We start from the raw sequence: 14,646 nt of genomic DNA on the forward strand, positions 1-14,646 counted from the left end.
GAGAATCACAGCATTGTTGAATATGCTGAAATAAGTCAATGTTGGGCTCGCAGTCAATTTTGGAAGATCATCTCCAAGTTGTGTGCTTTGCTTTAGAGGATTAGTTGATGTTGAAAGTAGATTTATGGAAATTGGATTCTGTGTTAGAGAGAAATGAATACAAGCCATGGTAACATCTAGAGATAATGCCACGGTGCTTGCCCTTTTAATTTTTTTTCCCCCAAGCCATCCTATATTGGGAAAACTTGTAATTTTGTACTATTTTTCTTCAGGAACAGAGATTCCAGATGATGAGTATTATGATGAAGATGATCACAATGAAGTTGTCCAATATCTGTTGGATGTTGTAGATGAGGAAGCTCAGAACCTCTTAAATCGTAATAATGCAAATTCAGATGCTCAGAGTCTTCTGCATCTCAAGAAGGCTGCATCAGAAGATCATCTGCCAGGTAACATGAGCCATTAAAAAAGCATATCATTAACAGCAAAACACTTTTTGAAAGAAGGTGCCAAGTAAGTAGTTGATTTGTCCAGAGGGAGAGTTGACATTGAATTGATGTGTGAACTGAAAGTTTCCCAAGTTGAACACAGACAAATAGTTGCTGATTCAGATGCAACTTAATGAATCATGTTCTGGTTTGATAAATCTGGATTTTGCTTTAAGTAGTCTGGGAAAATGAATCCCATTCTGGCATTCTTGTCTCTTGAGTGAAATACATATTGTTTAGATACCTGGTCCTGCAGCTACAGTTGTGTTGGAATGCTGAGGCATTTCAACATTTCATTGATAGCAGATGGCACAACTTGGAAATTCGTTGAGATCTCTCAAAAGTAAACAATTTTCCAACCTGCTTTGTCTCTTTTAGAAAGACTGGGGTTTATTTCAGTACCTACTTCTGTCTGTACACCTTTCTCTTCCTTCATTCCATGTCCTCAGCTCCACTTGTTATTACCTGAAATTTAGTAAGCAGTAGGATTTGTAGTTCCTTTGTGATATCACCCTATGTACGCATGCTCCAAAAATTCAGGTGAGATGCTTGCTACTTCTGTAAAGATTTCTTCCAAAACTTAAGATACACCTTCCAAAATTATAATTATTTCAGCACTTCTGATGCACCTCAAGATCATTGGGTTATTGTCATTGGTTATTACATTGGAAATTGGGGATTACTGAGGTTCTGGCTGTGCCAGCTGAAGAATATCACTGGAGTTCCAGCACTTCCAATTTCTTGTAGCTGGCATCTGTCCTTTGCAGCTGAAGATGAATTGAATCCATAAGATACAGCAGCAGGGTGCTACCATAGCAGACAGATACAAGTCAAGTTTTATCTGACACATCCTAATTAGGTTTTGTTAAACAAAGAGCGAGTAGAATCCTGATTTAGATCTACTCCTGGTCTAAAAGTAACTGAATTGCAGAAAAACTGTTGACATGAGAATATGATAACTTAGTCATACCAGCCTGTCCATCCGTTTATGCTGTGACACAGATGTTCTGTTAGCTGTGCAAACAGCCTCATATACCATGAAAGCTGTTCCAGTTATAAAATAAAGGAGCCTAAAATCTGATTATCCTGTACAGTAAGAGCTCTTTTCCAACATGCTGGTAGCAAAGGGACTCTAAAAAATGTTTCTTGGTTATTCTGGCACGTGTATTCCCTGTGTAGTGCCAGAGAGGTGTTAACAGGATTCACATCTGTGAGGGAGTGGCTCCTGGGCATCTTTTGGTACTTTTATGCTCCATCTCCAGATTTTCTTATTCAATAGAGATGAATGGAAAGGTGACAGAAGATAAGTCTGAAGACACAGACTGTGATGGGTCATCTTTACCTGAAGATTTTTCCGAGGTAGGATGGCAAGAAGCTGTCAGACATTTGCCGATTTTGGTTTCTCAGACACCCTTTGAATTTATTTTCCTTACTGGAAATAACTTAAAATGTCTTTTAAATGAGAACATCATTGTCAGTAGTAGCTTTAAATGGTGTACAAACATTTATTATTTAAATAGCAAATGATTGTCATAAATTAACTATATAAAAGAACAAAGCATATAGTTATTTTACGCTGTCATATTACGTCCGGCAACTTTTTTTTACAAAAAGAATGGTAATAAACTACCTTGTTAATGTTACTTCAGGCACTTAATCTAAGATTTCATTGATTCCTGCTCAAAGAAGGGAAGCAGTCACAATGAATGTTGTGTAAACTTCACTATCCAAAACGTATATTTGAAATTTCTTCTACTGTTTTTTGCTAGGATAAGTTCATTAGCTTGAATAGCTTCTATGTGTGGTTTACCCTACAGTATTATGTGTCCTGTTTTACATCAATCACTAGATGCCTAGGTTTTGTCTCATGTTTCAAATCAGCAGAGCTCTGTCTATCCAGCATATCCTCGCTGCTGCAGCTTCTGTCCAGTTAGTAGAGCTGAAAATCAAATCAAGATTCTGGCTCTGTGTCAGTGCGCTCTAGGAGAGCCACGAGTAAAACTCTCCGAGTATGGCAGTGGAAACTTGCAAGTTGGCCTAAGAAGTATAAATTTTTTTGTGGCATTCTTCTTGAAAGAAAGATGGAAATGCACCTTCTCTTTTGAGTCTTCATGTCTGTTGAGGAAGGTGCATATGGGAGTATGTGTTATTTAGAGGGCAAGCCCTGTTCTGTTCTGTATAGGAATTGTGGCTTGACAGGAGGCAGTTTTCACTATCAAACTTATCTCATAAAGGATTTTTAAGTGTTAAAACCAAAAAAGGTCAAGTTAGATGACTCTAACTTAGATGACTCTAATGCTACTGTGAGTCAGGATTGATTTTAGCATAGTTTTTTGGCCTTGTTACAGCACAGTATTTTTCCAAGTGCTTAGTGTTCTTGTCCTCTGTTATTTTGGGTTAATGAGATGTCTAAAAGAGGAAAGTCTTTCATTATGTGCTGCTTTGAACTTAGTACCCTTCAGAAATAGTCCATGTAATTGTTAATTGTTTAAAGTTTGCACTGGGTGAATGTTGTAACTATGTCCTTTAACGTGTTTTGAAATATTTCTTCTACTAGCCAACACATGTAAATGGTTGTGAAGACTATTGTGAAGCAAAAGCTGTGCCAGAAAGGTAAGATTTCTGTTCCAGTGTTGCTTGAAAGTAAACCTATGGAGTCTGAAACTCTGAAGTGGAATATGTTATAATAAGAGAAAAACAGCAACAACAAACCAACCCCAAACCAAAACAAACCTAGTAAAATATCTATGCAATGTCTCGTTGAATTTTCTCTGTCTATTCCTTATTTGAAAGGTTATAATTTGCCTGAATACTATTCAGCTTTGTGGTTTACTATGCCCTAGTTTTACTTGTTCCTTTGATACATGGTTGTAGCAAACCACTGGACTGTGTTCAGATGCCTCCAAATAACATAATTTGCATTGTACTATTTGGTACTTGTATGTGAAGAAAACATTCAAACAATGTTGTCTTCAGTTCGAATCTGTATAAGCTTCATTAGTGTTACTTCTTCTGGTTTTAGAGCACTGTAACTCACCTGGATACTTCCACTGGTTCCCATTGGGTGCCTGGGGCTTATTTATTTTACGTGGAGTACTAAGGATATACCTGGCCAAGTTACTATTTGTCCCTTTGAGCCACTTTGAACTGTATTAATTCCCAAGATTGTTTTTCTTTGTGAAATAATTTTAGTCCTTAGTCTGAGTGACATTTTAGTCAAAGTTTTTATGCTTTTATGTTTTTAACTTTGTGGGAGGTTTTAGATTGAGACTTAGCACAAGCAGGGACATTATGACCTCAAATACTTAATACGTTTATCACCATCTTCAACAAAGGTAGAAAACTTCCAATTGAAAATAGATGTTCTAGTGTGTAGGTACTGAATTATATGAATGATAAAAATCTGTTATTGGATGCTATTTAATTGCTTAGCCTTTGAAAAGTTATTACTAGAGTCATGTATTCCCAGCTCTTTTTCCGCTGTTACTTTTTTTAGGTCCCCTCTGAGGATATAAAAAAAAAAAAAAAAAAAAAAAAAAAGTTAGGTTTTTGAGATCACTTGTATGGGTCCAGTCCAGAAATACTTGTAGCTATAATTTACTTTCTGGAGACTTTTTTTACTAGATTGCAAATGTGTTGGTGATTTCTAGGTGTTCTTTTTTACTTCCATACTTTGTTCTCTTACAGATCTCCTCCACAACCCTCCTTGAGCCAAGCAGATGACGATGAAATCACGTGGGGAAGTGATGAACTGCCGATTGAATCAGTCAGCCAGGAACGTGTAAATAAAGGCAAGAACATTTAGCAAATAATCAGTAGAAAACTGAGGATCACAATAAATAGATGGAAGTGAATATTAAGGTGTTTTGGATATTGTTTTGAGGGTGTAAAGGCAGGTATAATGAGAATTCAAACAGCTCAGTGGCCACCTAGAAAGGTGAGATGGCATTAGAAATGTCAGTTCCTGAAATTCGTATACAGCAGCTCTTTGCATTCATTTAAAAAAAAAAAAAAAAAAAAAGAAGAATCCGTGTAATACTTCAAAGTCACAGAATCTGCTGAGTTGAAGGGACCCACAAGGATCATTGAGTCCAGCTCCTGGCTCTGCACAGGACCATCCCCAGGATTCACACCATGTGCCTGAGAGTATTGTCCAAATGCTTCTTGAACTCTGTCAGGCTTCGTGCTGTGACCACTTCCCTGAGGAGCCTGTCAGTAGATTTAGGACACTTTGGATTACAATACCGGGGATATTTTTTTGTTCTTCACAGAAGCACTGAAGGCCTGATGGAAGGCAAGCTGTACTGGAAAAAAGTTGTCTTTCAAGTGATAACCAGGAGATGTGTTACATACATGTTGAGTATAAGTGCTGAAAATCAAGTCACAGGCTGTACTGTCTTAAGTGGAGAGTTCTGAATTCATGCCTGTGTGCATTCATCAATTTTTTAAGAGCTTAGATTTAAAATGTATTTGAAGTTTGTTTCAATGTATTTATTGGAATTTCAGGAAAAAACTCCCTTTGGTTCCTGGATTCACCAGAGCTGATTTTGTGTCATACTGGTTTTGTTAGTTAATTTGGTTTTGCCTCTGAAACTGAAAGGTATATTCTCTCAGGTGTATGGAGGCATTTGTAGTGCAGTGGTGAACAGCAACATGCAAATCCAGCATTGCACTACAGCTTGTTTCCCTAGTTTTAGATATTTATTTATATCAATCAGTCTTGTTCTTCCACTAGATTTCCCTCTAGTGACAAATGAAGAGATCTCTGCACTCCCAACTGTGAATGTGCTCCCTGGAGGCAAGTACTCGGGAGCCAAATTGAAGTCAGTGATCAGGATGTTGCGTGGATTGCTGGAACAGGGAGTCCCTTCTAAAGAGATTGAAGTGAGTAACTACTTGTCCCTTAAAGTCCTTTTTTCCTGTATGAAACAAGAATAGAATGGCTGGATCATCACTGCCTTGAATACCACAGCTCTTTAATTGGCAGCTCAAAAGGGATGAAAAGAATTAACACCAAAGACTTCTCTCCCTTCCCCCCACTAGCTGCTGAGAGATAAGATTAGTTTGAATTTAATTCAATTCAAAAGTATGTTTACATCATTCTTGGTTCTGGTAAATTGCCAAGTGAATATGATGTTAACAGGCATAGACGAAGTAAATAAAGGCTGTGAAACCTAGCTGCTGAACATGAAACCAGGCTTTCCAAAGTCTTAAGTCAACCATGCTATATGATCTTTCTTTTGGGAGAATGAGATAAAATATTTACTGTATAGTAGGTGGGGGTTTTGTTTTGTTTCATTTCATTTTCTTAGCAGTGTAAAATTAGATTCCTTCTTACAACTGCATTATTTTGCATCGCCACATTAGGATTTGATTTTTAAGAATTCTATTTGTTAATGACTTCATCATATAATTCCTCTTAACACTTGTTACTGTTCAGTGTTTTCCTAATGCACATGTTATTTCTTCTTTACAGAACCTTCAGGAGTTAAAACCTCTGGATCAGTGTTTGATAGGACAAGCAAAGGAAAACAGGAAAAAGAACAGATATAAAAACATACTTCCTTGTAAGTCCTAACTAATATGAAGTTCACCGTTGATATTCTGTTACCAGCTGTATGGTCAGATGGATTAGATCAGAAGTGGGATGATTTGATTCTCCATCCTAGTAGGGAAAAAATTAAAGCAAGCATTTATAAAGTAGTTTGAGATCAGTGAATAATATTTTATTGTCTTGTAGTAGTTAGGGATAGATGTTCACAGACTTTTCTGTTGTGTCAGCAGATCCTATGTCTTAAGTGATGTATACATAGGGAGCCAGATAAGATTTTTTTTTTAGCTTTACCCATGTAAAATTGGAAAACCAGACATGTATACTATTGTCATTAAATTTCCTGCCATAAAATATTGTTAGGTGTGAGATGCGTCAAGAAGTAAGAACTGACAAAGATTAGTTCTGAATGAGAAATATTAACCTCAGTTTTTCGGAGGTGCTGCAGTTCAAATCATGCATCCTGCCTGTCTGATGATTTGTATTTCTCCTCTAGATGTCCTCTTTATTCGAGGTACTGATTAATATCCTAAACCAAGTATTTAAGTGATTTATTTTTTTGAGTAAGATCTGTGGAAGCAGATCTGTAAGAGAACTTATCTGTGGAGATAAGTACTATGTGAATGTGTAAAGCTCACATCTCTATTGTGTGAAGGTCTAATTATGTGCACACATAACGTGAGGTCTTTTTATTGTGTGGGAATTGCAGATGACACCACTAGAGTACCTCTTGGGATTGAAGGTGGATACATCAATGCCAGCTTCATTCGCATGCCGGTGGGGAATGAGGAGTTCGTTTACATTGCATGCCAAGGACCTCTTCCTACTACTGTAGCAGATTTCTGGCAAATGGTTTGGGAACAAAACTGTACTGTGATTGCCATGATGACTCAGGAGGTTGAAGGAGAAAAGATAAAATGTCAGCGTTACTGGCCAGATGTCCTCAATAAAACCACCATGATAACTGATAGACTACGCCTTGCTCTTGTGAGGCATCAGCAGCTGAAGGGCTTTATCATTAGAGTACTGGAGCTTGAAGATATTCAGGTAAGTGAATCTAATTCTGCATGCTTAGAGTTTTTTTCTGGGTGTTGGCATATTTATCCTTATACCTCTAGCTTGCCTGCTTTCAACTGCATTGTCTACATCAAGAAGTCAAACAGGGCTTCTCTTTGCCCAGTGAGCATGACTGGGCAATGCTTCCTCATTGCAGCTTGTGCTACTGCGTGACCTTTTAGTTGGGCAAGGAGATGATTTCATTATGCTAACGAGACTCTAAATTTTGGCTTTGTTTGACCACAGAAACATATATAGGGATATGGAATTCACTGATAATTCAGTCTGGCTGGTTGATTCCTCTGTGTGATCAGCTCAGTCTGCACAGTGAACGTTATACTATTAAATTACTTGGTAGTTATTTTCAGTTTAGCTCATTGTTTCTCTTTTCTTATTGAATTACAGAACACCTTCTTTGGGCCAGTCCCATTCTTCTGAGATTTTTCTTTGGGAACTTTCTCTTTTCTTTTTATTCTTGCCACATGTTACATGTTGTTGTTTTTGAACCTCAGACCGGTGAAGTACGGCACATTTCCCACCTGAACTTCATCGCCTGGCCTGACCATGACACCCCTTCTCAGCCAGATGACCTGCTCACCTTCATCTCTTACATGCGGCACGTCCACAAGTCGGGACCCATTATAACTCACTGCAGTGCAGGGATCGGGCGATCGGGGACCCTTATTTGTATAGATGTTGTTCTGGGGTTAATCAGCAGAGACCTCGATGTGAGTATCCAAGAGGATGGGCTCAGTTGTGCTTTTGACCTGTAGGAAGTATGTTCCATTGAAGCTATTCTGTTGCTTAAAGAATATGCCATGCTTTTGGCAGTAGCACACTGGACATGTGTTAACGTGTCATAAAGCAGGGTGTAAAACAGCAGTACCTATGAAATGTTTCTTCATTGATGACCTCAGAGGAGAAGAACTCTCATATCAACTGGTCCTTAGGTTAGCTCAGGGGATCTTAAGTGGCTTTGGCAACTGATGGAAAAGTTAAAAATGCCTGCCTTACCTGACTGTGTGTACTCAGTGGAACTTTCATGTTAAATAGCACTGGGGCTGAGCGCTGTGGCATTCAGTCAGTCAGAGATCCATGGACTGTTTTAGGACAGCTAGAAGCTAACCATAGTATGTGTTTAGGCAACAGAATCAAAAACTCAATGTACTACAAACATCTCAGATGAGGGTATGTAAATTAACTTCTCCAGCACAAGCAGGGATATGCTTTCTAGGATGATCCACAGGAGGGTGCCAGCTTCCTTATGTTTCTGTCCTTCAGCAGCCTGGTGTAGCAAATCTTTTGGTGAACTTGTAGAGAAGATGAGCTACAGTCCTGCTTAGCTCAGTGGGATTCCTAAGTACCCTCTAAATGTCTAGTATTTTATAGATCTGGGGAAATAAAAAGAGGTTTGTTAGGTTGCACCAAGGGGCTCAATTTTCTGCACACTCAGCTCCCAATAAGAGTAAGCAAGAGGACCTGTGCACAGAGAAAGAAAACAAGAAAAGGATGGTGTCAGATGTAGGAGGGCCACATCCAGATTGCCCAGAGACAGCACATGCTGGTTTTCTACCAAACAGGCATAGGCTACGGTGAATCATTTATTTCACTATAATGCACCTGGTTCTATTCCTTGGCTTGATGCTGGGGATGTTTCTTTTCTATGCATGTATGTCTTTTTCGAGTTCTTAACTTGCTGCTTGTTTTGGTAGTTTGACATCTCAGACCTGGTGCGCACGATGCGTCTGCAGAGGCACGGAATGGTTCAGACAGAGGTGAGTCTGGCTTCCCCAGGTACACACTAAACCAGCTGACAAGCCAGAGAACTTCCTGTGATGCACACAGTGATTGTCTTCGTGCACTCTAATGCAACGTTTGTGTCACAGGAATTAAATCCAATGAGTAGCAGTATATATTTAACAGTTAGAAACACAAGCCATTTTTAACATGCTGTACTGTTTTGATCTGCGTTTAAAAAAAAAACCCAATAATAGCAGGTTTTCATCTTCAAAAGCATGTGTTTATAGCTGACCTTTTATGGCTAAAAATTGCATTACAAACTGAAGAGAAGGCTTAACTGTAGCTGCTATGAATCACCAATACTACCAGAGATGTCTTGAAATTTACTTTGGGGAGATATTCAACCAGAAGTTAAATAAATATTTTAAGAAAAATCTATATCTAGAACTAATTAGCTTTACATTAGAGATGGCCATCACAAGGTCTTGTTAAAATCTGCAGCTTTTCTTTGAATAGGAAGGAATTATGAAGTCATAGTTTAAAAAGAACCCGGAAATTAAACCACTAAATTATCATCCCCATCCCCACCTCACAGCTCAAAACATATATTAGCCTCTACATCTATATCACTGAGACGAAGATAAGAAGTTGCACTCTCTGAGTTCTGTATTAGTTGGCATTGATGGCATTCTGTATTAGTTGGCAAGACAATGAAATTCAGTTCCTGTCTTCATTTCTACTTATGTACTTACTCTCCTTTAGGTGGTTTTGGTATGAAAGGAGGATAAATGTCCCATATAAAAATATATTTTTAGTGGCAGAGGAGTATTGTATTTGTTTTAAGTTGAGGTTGAATATTTCTCCACTGTGGCCTTTTTGTTTGTTCAGGTTTTTTTGTTTTCTTTGTGGGGGGAGGTATGGGGGGGTTGTTTATTATTATTATTATTGTTATTATTATTTAATAGTAGAATAAGTGTTGAAATCAGGTGCCGTACAACTGTGAAGTGCATGTGAGATCACTTAGGTGGTGCAGGCATTTTTCACATTGCTGTAATTTCCCTTGCAGGATCAGTACATTTTCTGCTATCAAGTTATCCTTTATGTCCTGAATCATCTCCAACATGAAGAACAGGAGAGAGACAAATGAAATACTGCAGCAGAAGCGCTCATAAAATAAGGAAGCAAGGAGGTCGAGAAGCTCTCAAGTGTTTTATTTGTTCTGCCAATAGTTTTCTAGCCCCTTTCTTCAGTTGCTGTCAAATGTCTTTTCTATAAAGTCTCTCCATCATTCCAATTAAGGTATATAATTGCAAGGGAAAGGGATAGCTCGTACAATACCACTAATGTCTTCAGCCACATGGACACATATGTGAGATTTTTGTATAACAATATTTAATAAAGCTGCATTTTTTTTGCAGCTTCCTTAATATGTCATAAAAATAAAATAAAAAAATAAAAATAAAAATGTTTTAATTTAAAAAAGAATTCAAGAAGAAAAAAAAAAGTAATCTTAGAGTACTTCCTGCAGTTCTGCAACTGTTTTGGGGTATTTTTTTCTTACAGAGTAGGGGAGTGGGAGGGATGAAGCAGTATTTTTATCCTGGTAAACTTTATTACAAAGACATTTTACTAGTCTCCCTTTGAAAGCTTGTATATGGCACAGAATTTTTGCCCTTTTAGTACAATTACAGCTGTTTTATAGAGGGTATCTTGAAATCAGCATTTAAGCTTTAAGAGATGCCTGTTAGCATAAGGATAGTAGTGAATGTTAACTGTATCACAGTTAATAATGTTTACTTCATAGAATTTCATGTATATATTTATATACTTTTACAAAAAAAAGGCTGAATTATTGGGTGTCTAACCTTATAACTGATTAGGCATCTCCACTCTGTAAATAAATAATATACCTAATGTACACTGATCAGTGGGTCTGGGTATTTTTGCGTCCTTGTGACTGATCTTTCTTGGCATCATTCATTGTGGTGGCTACCCTTCTTAAGACATGCAACAAAAGGGTCTGTGCATGTTGTAAATTTTCAGTATCCTTCTGTATGCATTTGAAAAAGTCACAGAACTGTGGGTTCCTTTCTGGAGAGTTTCCCCACTATGGTGAAAGGAAGAGGATATTTTCCTTCCCTCCTTGTTTTTCAGCATACCTGGGCATTGAGACCATTTCACTTTTTTGGAGGGGTGTGGTTGTACTTGTTTGCACTACAGCAATGATCTGACATGATTACATGATTGCAATGATTACAACAATGTAATCTGCTCTGCTTACAGCAACAAGGTTTGAGGTGGGAGGCAGGATGTCTGGGTTCAGTGGTTTAGTGATACTGTAAACAGTCAAAACTTTTCTGAAAGGAAAATGTCATTTTAGGTTCTGTGGGAACTTTGGATGGTGAATAACTACCATCAGCCAACACAGCAGTCTCGTGTTTGAGCAGTATTCCTGTCCCAGCAACCCTTGCTAGAACAGAAGCTTTTGACTTGCGCTATCAGGAAGGGTATAAGAGTACTAATTTAACAGCATTCTGCATTGAAGTAGTGGAAATAAGGTTCAGAGGCCTGTGGTTATCCAAGGTTTTGACTCTTCAAGATAGTAGCCCACAGTGTTCCAGTGTCCCAAAACTGAAACAACCACTGTCTTACTTGGTTAATGGTATTCTAGCTAGCAATATTATGACTTAAAAAAGGAAAAGAGCCTTTTTCACTTGTCAGAGTAATACTGTGGTTTTTATTCCCTTCAGCATAACAGCATAATTGTGTGTTTTTCAGAGCAGCATAGTTTGAGAAAGGAAAATTATTTCTGTGTAGGTAGAAGCAGAGGCAAATTGACCAGCTGTGTTGACAGCACACTTATATGAAGGAGCTTTAAATTGAAGGCAGAAGATTTTTCAGGACTGCAGTTGTCAACAGGCAAAGTGAGTAAATGCAGTTAGTTGATACGCTGCTGCTGTTGTTTTAACATAAATAGTGAGTTCAGAGGATTTGGGAATGTCTGGTTTTTAGAAACAAAAAAAAAATGTTATGGTAACTAGCAAATATGGTTAAGGCAGTTGAATTCTTCTTTTAAATGTTTTGAGATACATGCCAAATAATGTAGAAACGGCAACAGATTTTTGTATAGTGTGCTACATGAAGCCAAGTACAGCACAAACAATTTGCATCACATTACAGTGTATGGGAAACACAAATCATAAAAAGTTCCAGGATTTGCTGCTTGTCCTTACAAATATGATGGTTTGTGGTATGGAATGTTATACTGAATTTCCTTTTAATAATGGGTGCACAGAAAAGGAGAGGATAATTAACTTGAGCTAACTTCCCCATCCTCAGAAAAGGGACACACACATAGAGGCAAAAAAAAAAATTAAAAAAAAGAAGACATGCAAAAAGGAGAGACACACACCAAACACCTCCCTTTCAGTTTCTCAGATTATTACCCTTGGAATATGAATAAATAGACATAATTAAGGAATAAATAGACCTGTCTATTCATCCTACTGATATTTAGGTATTGTACTGAACCACAACCCTCAGCCCCGGATGCCCATCTGGGAAACCTAGTACCCCTACTCACCTACTATTTTAATCATTTTTAAGAAACTGGGGGTCTTGTGGAGCATAGCAACTTTGAAAAAAAAATTATAAATGTAGTTTTTCTATATCTGCCTTCAATCTCTTTAACCCATTTCTTTCCATTCAAAATCATCCTTCCCAGTAGCATCAGTATGCAGCTGAGAACAAGGTCAAACAGGAATAATATAGAGTTCCTACACTGAAGTTTTCTTGGCTGAATTCCTGATTACTCTTGTCTTTATGATAAAATAGATGGGTCCAAGGAAGTCAAGCACATGTGGTGAAAGGTGGCATTGGCCTCGCTTGCGAAATGGTCTGAATTTCTTTGGGCTTTTGTCTCAACACTTAAGAGCTGGATATCTAATAAACATTGAATGTTCTCTAGTCTAACACTTGAGACACTGGGCACTGGAAGGTTGTCTGTTTTCTGCTAAGCAGGTGGAATTTGCCATCTGTTTTACTTGATGTGGTCAGGTTGGATAAAATGGACTCCACAGCTCAAAACTCATTACAAGAAAATGGATGTGCTTATGGAGTCTAATTGCTTAAATTTGGGTTCTATGGGAAATCTGTTTGGAAATATGCACCGATGTTTATCTTTTTCTCTTTTTTTTTTTCTCCAAAGGATTAGATTACCTAACATCTTTGAAGAGATGAGAAGTAAAATGACTGAGAAGCCTAGTTCTTTGAATGGAAAAAATGCTGTGTGCTTTCTTGGTATGCTGACTATATGGTTTGCAGTGGGAATAAAATCTTGAGTGGCTTTTTTTTTAGAACTGTGATGCCTTGCTGAGTAAGCATCCAGGACGTGCTCCAGCTGAGAGGGATTTTCCTTTTTATAGGTATCTGATTCTTAGCAGGAAGTTTACCAGACTAGGGAAAAAACTGATATATAATTCATTATGGTTCTAATTAAAGAACTGACCCCGTGTGTTAACCCAAGAGAGAAAGGATCCTTTTGTTCTTCCAGCCAGAATTAGCTGACAGAAGCATATAAGCTTTGCCACATAAGCAGTCCCGTGCCATTAGTAGTTTATCATGCTTTTTTTTCCTTGCTGATCTTTGGCTATGCAAGAGAAGGGCAACAATCTACAAAGGAGGAATTCGTTGCTCCTGAGAAATTGTTTTGAGGGTTCATTACTGTTCCTTGCATACTTTTAAGCAGCCTCTTTCCTTACAACTTAAGTCCTTCTAAAACTAGCTATCTGGGGAAAACCAGAATTCTAGAATAATTGAAAGAACGATTGTGTGGAGAATGCTTTCCTTTACCACATGTCCAGTGTTTTGCAGGAGGATCCTGAAAGGTACTAGGAAAAGATTTCAATATCTCCTTTAAGTGAAACGGAAGCAGTGGAGTCTCGTAACTGGGCCTGTTACATCTTGTACATCTTCCTCTGATGGCACAAACCCATTCTCTTGGGTCTTCAGGTGATTTCTGCAGCTGCAAAAAATTTTCTGTCTCTGATGAGGTGGGACATAGGAGGACAATGAAAGCTGACACGGGAGAATTCTTGGGATCTGGATAGCTCTTTCTGTGTGGTGACCTACATGGTAGGCAAAGGTGTTCTGTAGTGACTCTGCATGTGTGGCAGAGGCCAGTGTAATATCCACTCCTGCCAACCTCTTAGATGAAGGCAGAAGATAATAGTTGGGCCAGGGTAAGTAGTGCATATTGTTAACAGTGCAGAATAAAATTTTAGTCTAAGCTTTGTGGGTTCAAAAATAGCAGACTTGCAGGTGGTAAAATGCTTACAAAGTGGTTCTGACTTCCTCCATGTTAAAAAAAAAACCAAAACACCCAAACCCAAAACAAACAGGAAAACAACTTCTCTTCCACTGAGAAACCAGAGCAGCTTGGCTCCTTGTGTAGGCTAGCAACTTTCTGATATATGTCTTCTCAGTATTTCTCACATAAGTGAACCCACTTTTAATACTCATGATGTCTGTGATGTCTTTTCTGCAAGGGTACAGAAACCTATGAGCCAAATTCTGTTAATGGAATGATCTCGGCCAGGTGAAGGGTAAACTCAGGGAAATGTTACTCACTGTTTAAGCAGCTTTGAGAGGACAGTGTAGCAAAGGCTCTGAATAATTAAGTGTTCACCAAATACTCATTCAGTGAATGACATTCACCTGGCTGGGCAAAGTCCAGCAAGTGGAACCAGCCACTGGAGAAGAAAAGGCCAACTCAACACTGGGAAAGTATGATAGAAATAAACAGTATATTGG

The 14,646-nt window shown here is 38.2% G+C and overlaps 1 protein-coding gene across 5 annotated transcripts in view; it reads left to right on the top strand.

Moving 5' to 3' along the window:
* PTPN13 (protein tyrosine phosphatase, non-receptor type 13) overlaps positions 1–10,759 on the top strand; it is a 117,700-nt gene extending 106,941 nt beyond the window's left edge. For all 5 annotated transcript variants that reach the window (XM_027652793.1, XM_027652796.1, XM_027652797.1 and 2 more), the window contains 10 exons: positions 273–449; positions 1,768–1,847; positions 3,046–3,101; positions 4,176–4,279; positions 5,224–5,372; positions 5,965–6,055; positions 6,749–7,086; positions 7,608–7,823; positions 8,808–8,870; positions 9,902–10,759. In XM_027652793.1, the coding sequence (XP_027508594.1) occupies positions 273–449; positions 1,768–1,847; positions 3,046–3,101; positions 4,176–4,279; positions 5,224–5,372; positions 5,965–6,055; positions 6,749–7,086; positions 7,608–7,823; positions 8,808–8,870; positions 9,902–9,982 (1,355 nt within the window). In that variant the 3' untranslated portion in view covers positions 9,983–10,759. The remainder of the gene's footprint in view (positions 1–272; positions 450–1,767; positions 1,848–3,045; positions 3,102–4,175; positions 4,280–5,223; positions 5,373–5,964; positions 6,056–6,748; positions 7,087–7,607; positions 7,824–8,807; positions 8,871–9,901) is intronic.
* Positions 10,760–14,646: the final 3,887 nt, after the last annotated feature.

This window comes from Corapipo altera, unplaced genomic scaffold, assembly GCF_003945725.1.
Source record: "Corapipo altera isolate COAL_440 unplaced genomic scaffold, ASM394572v1 69, whole genome shotgun sequence".
NCBI lineage: Eukaryota > Metazoa > Chordata > Aves > Passeriformes > Pipridae > Corapipo > Corapipo altera.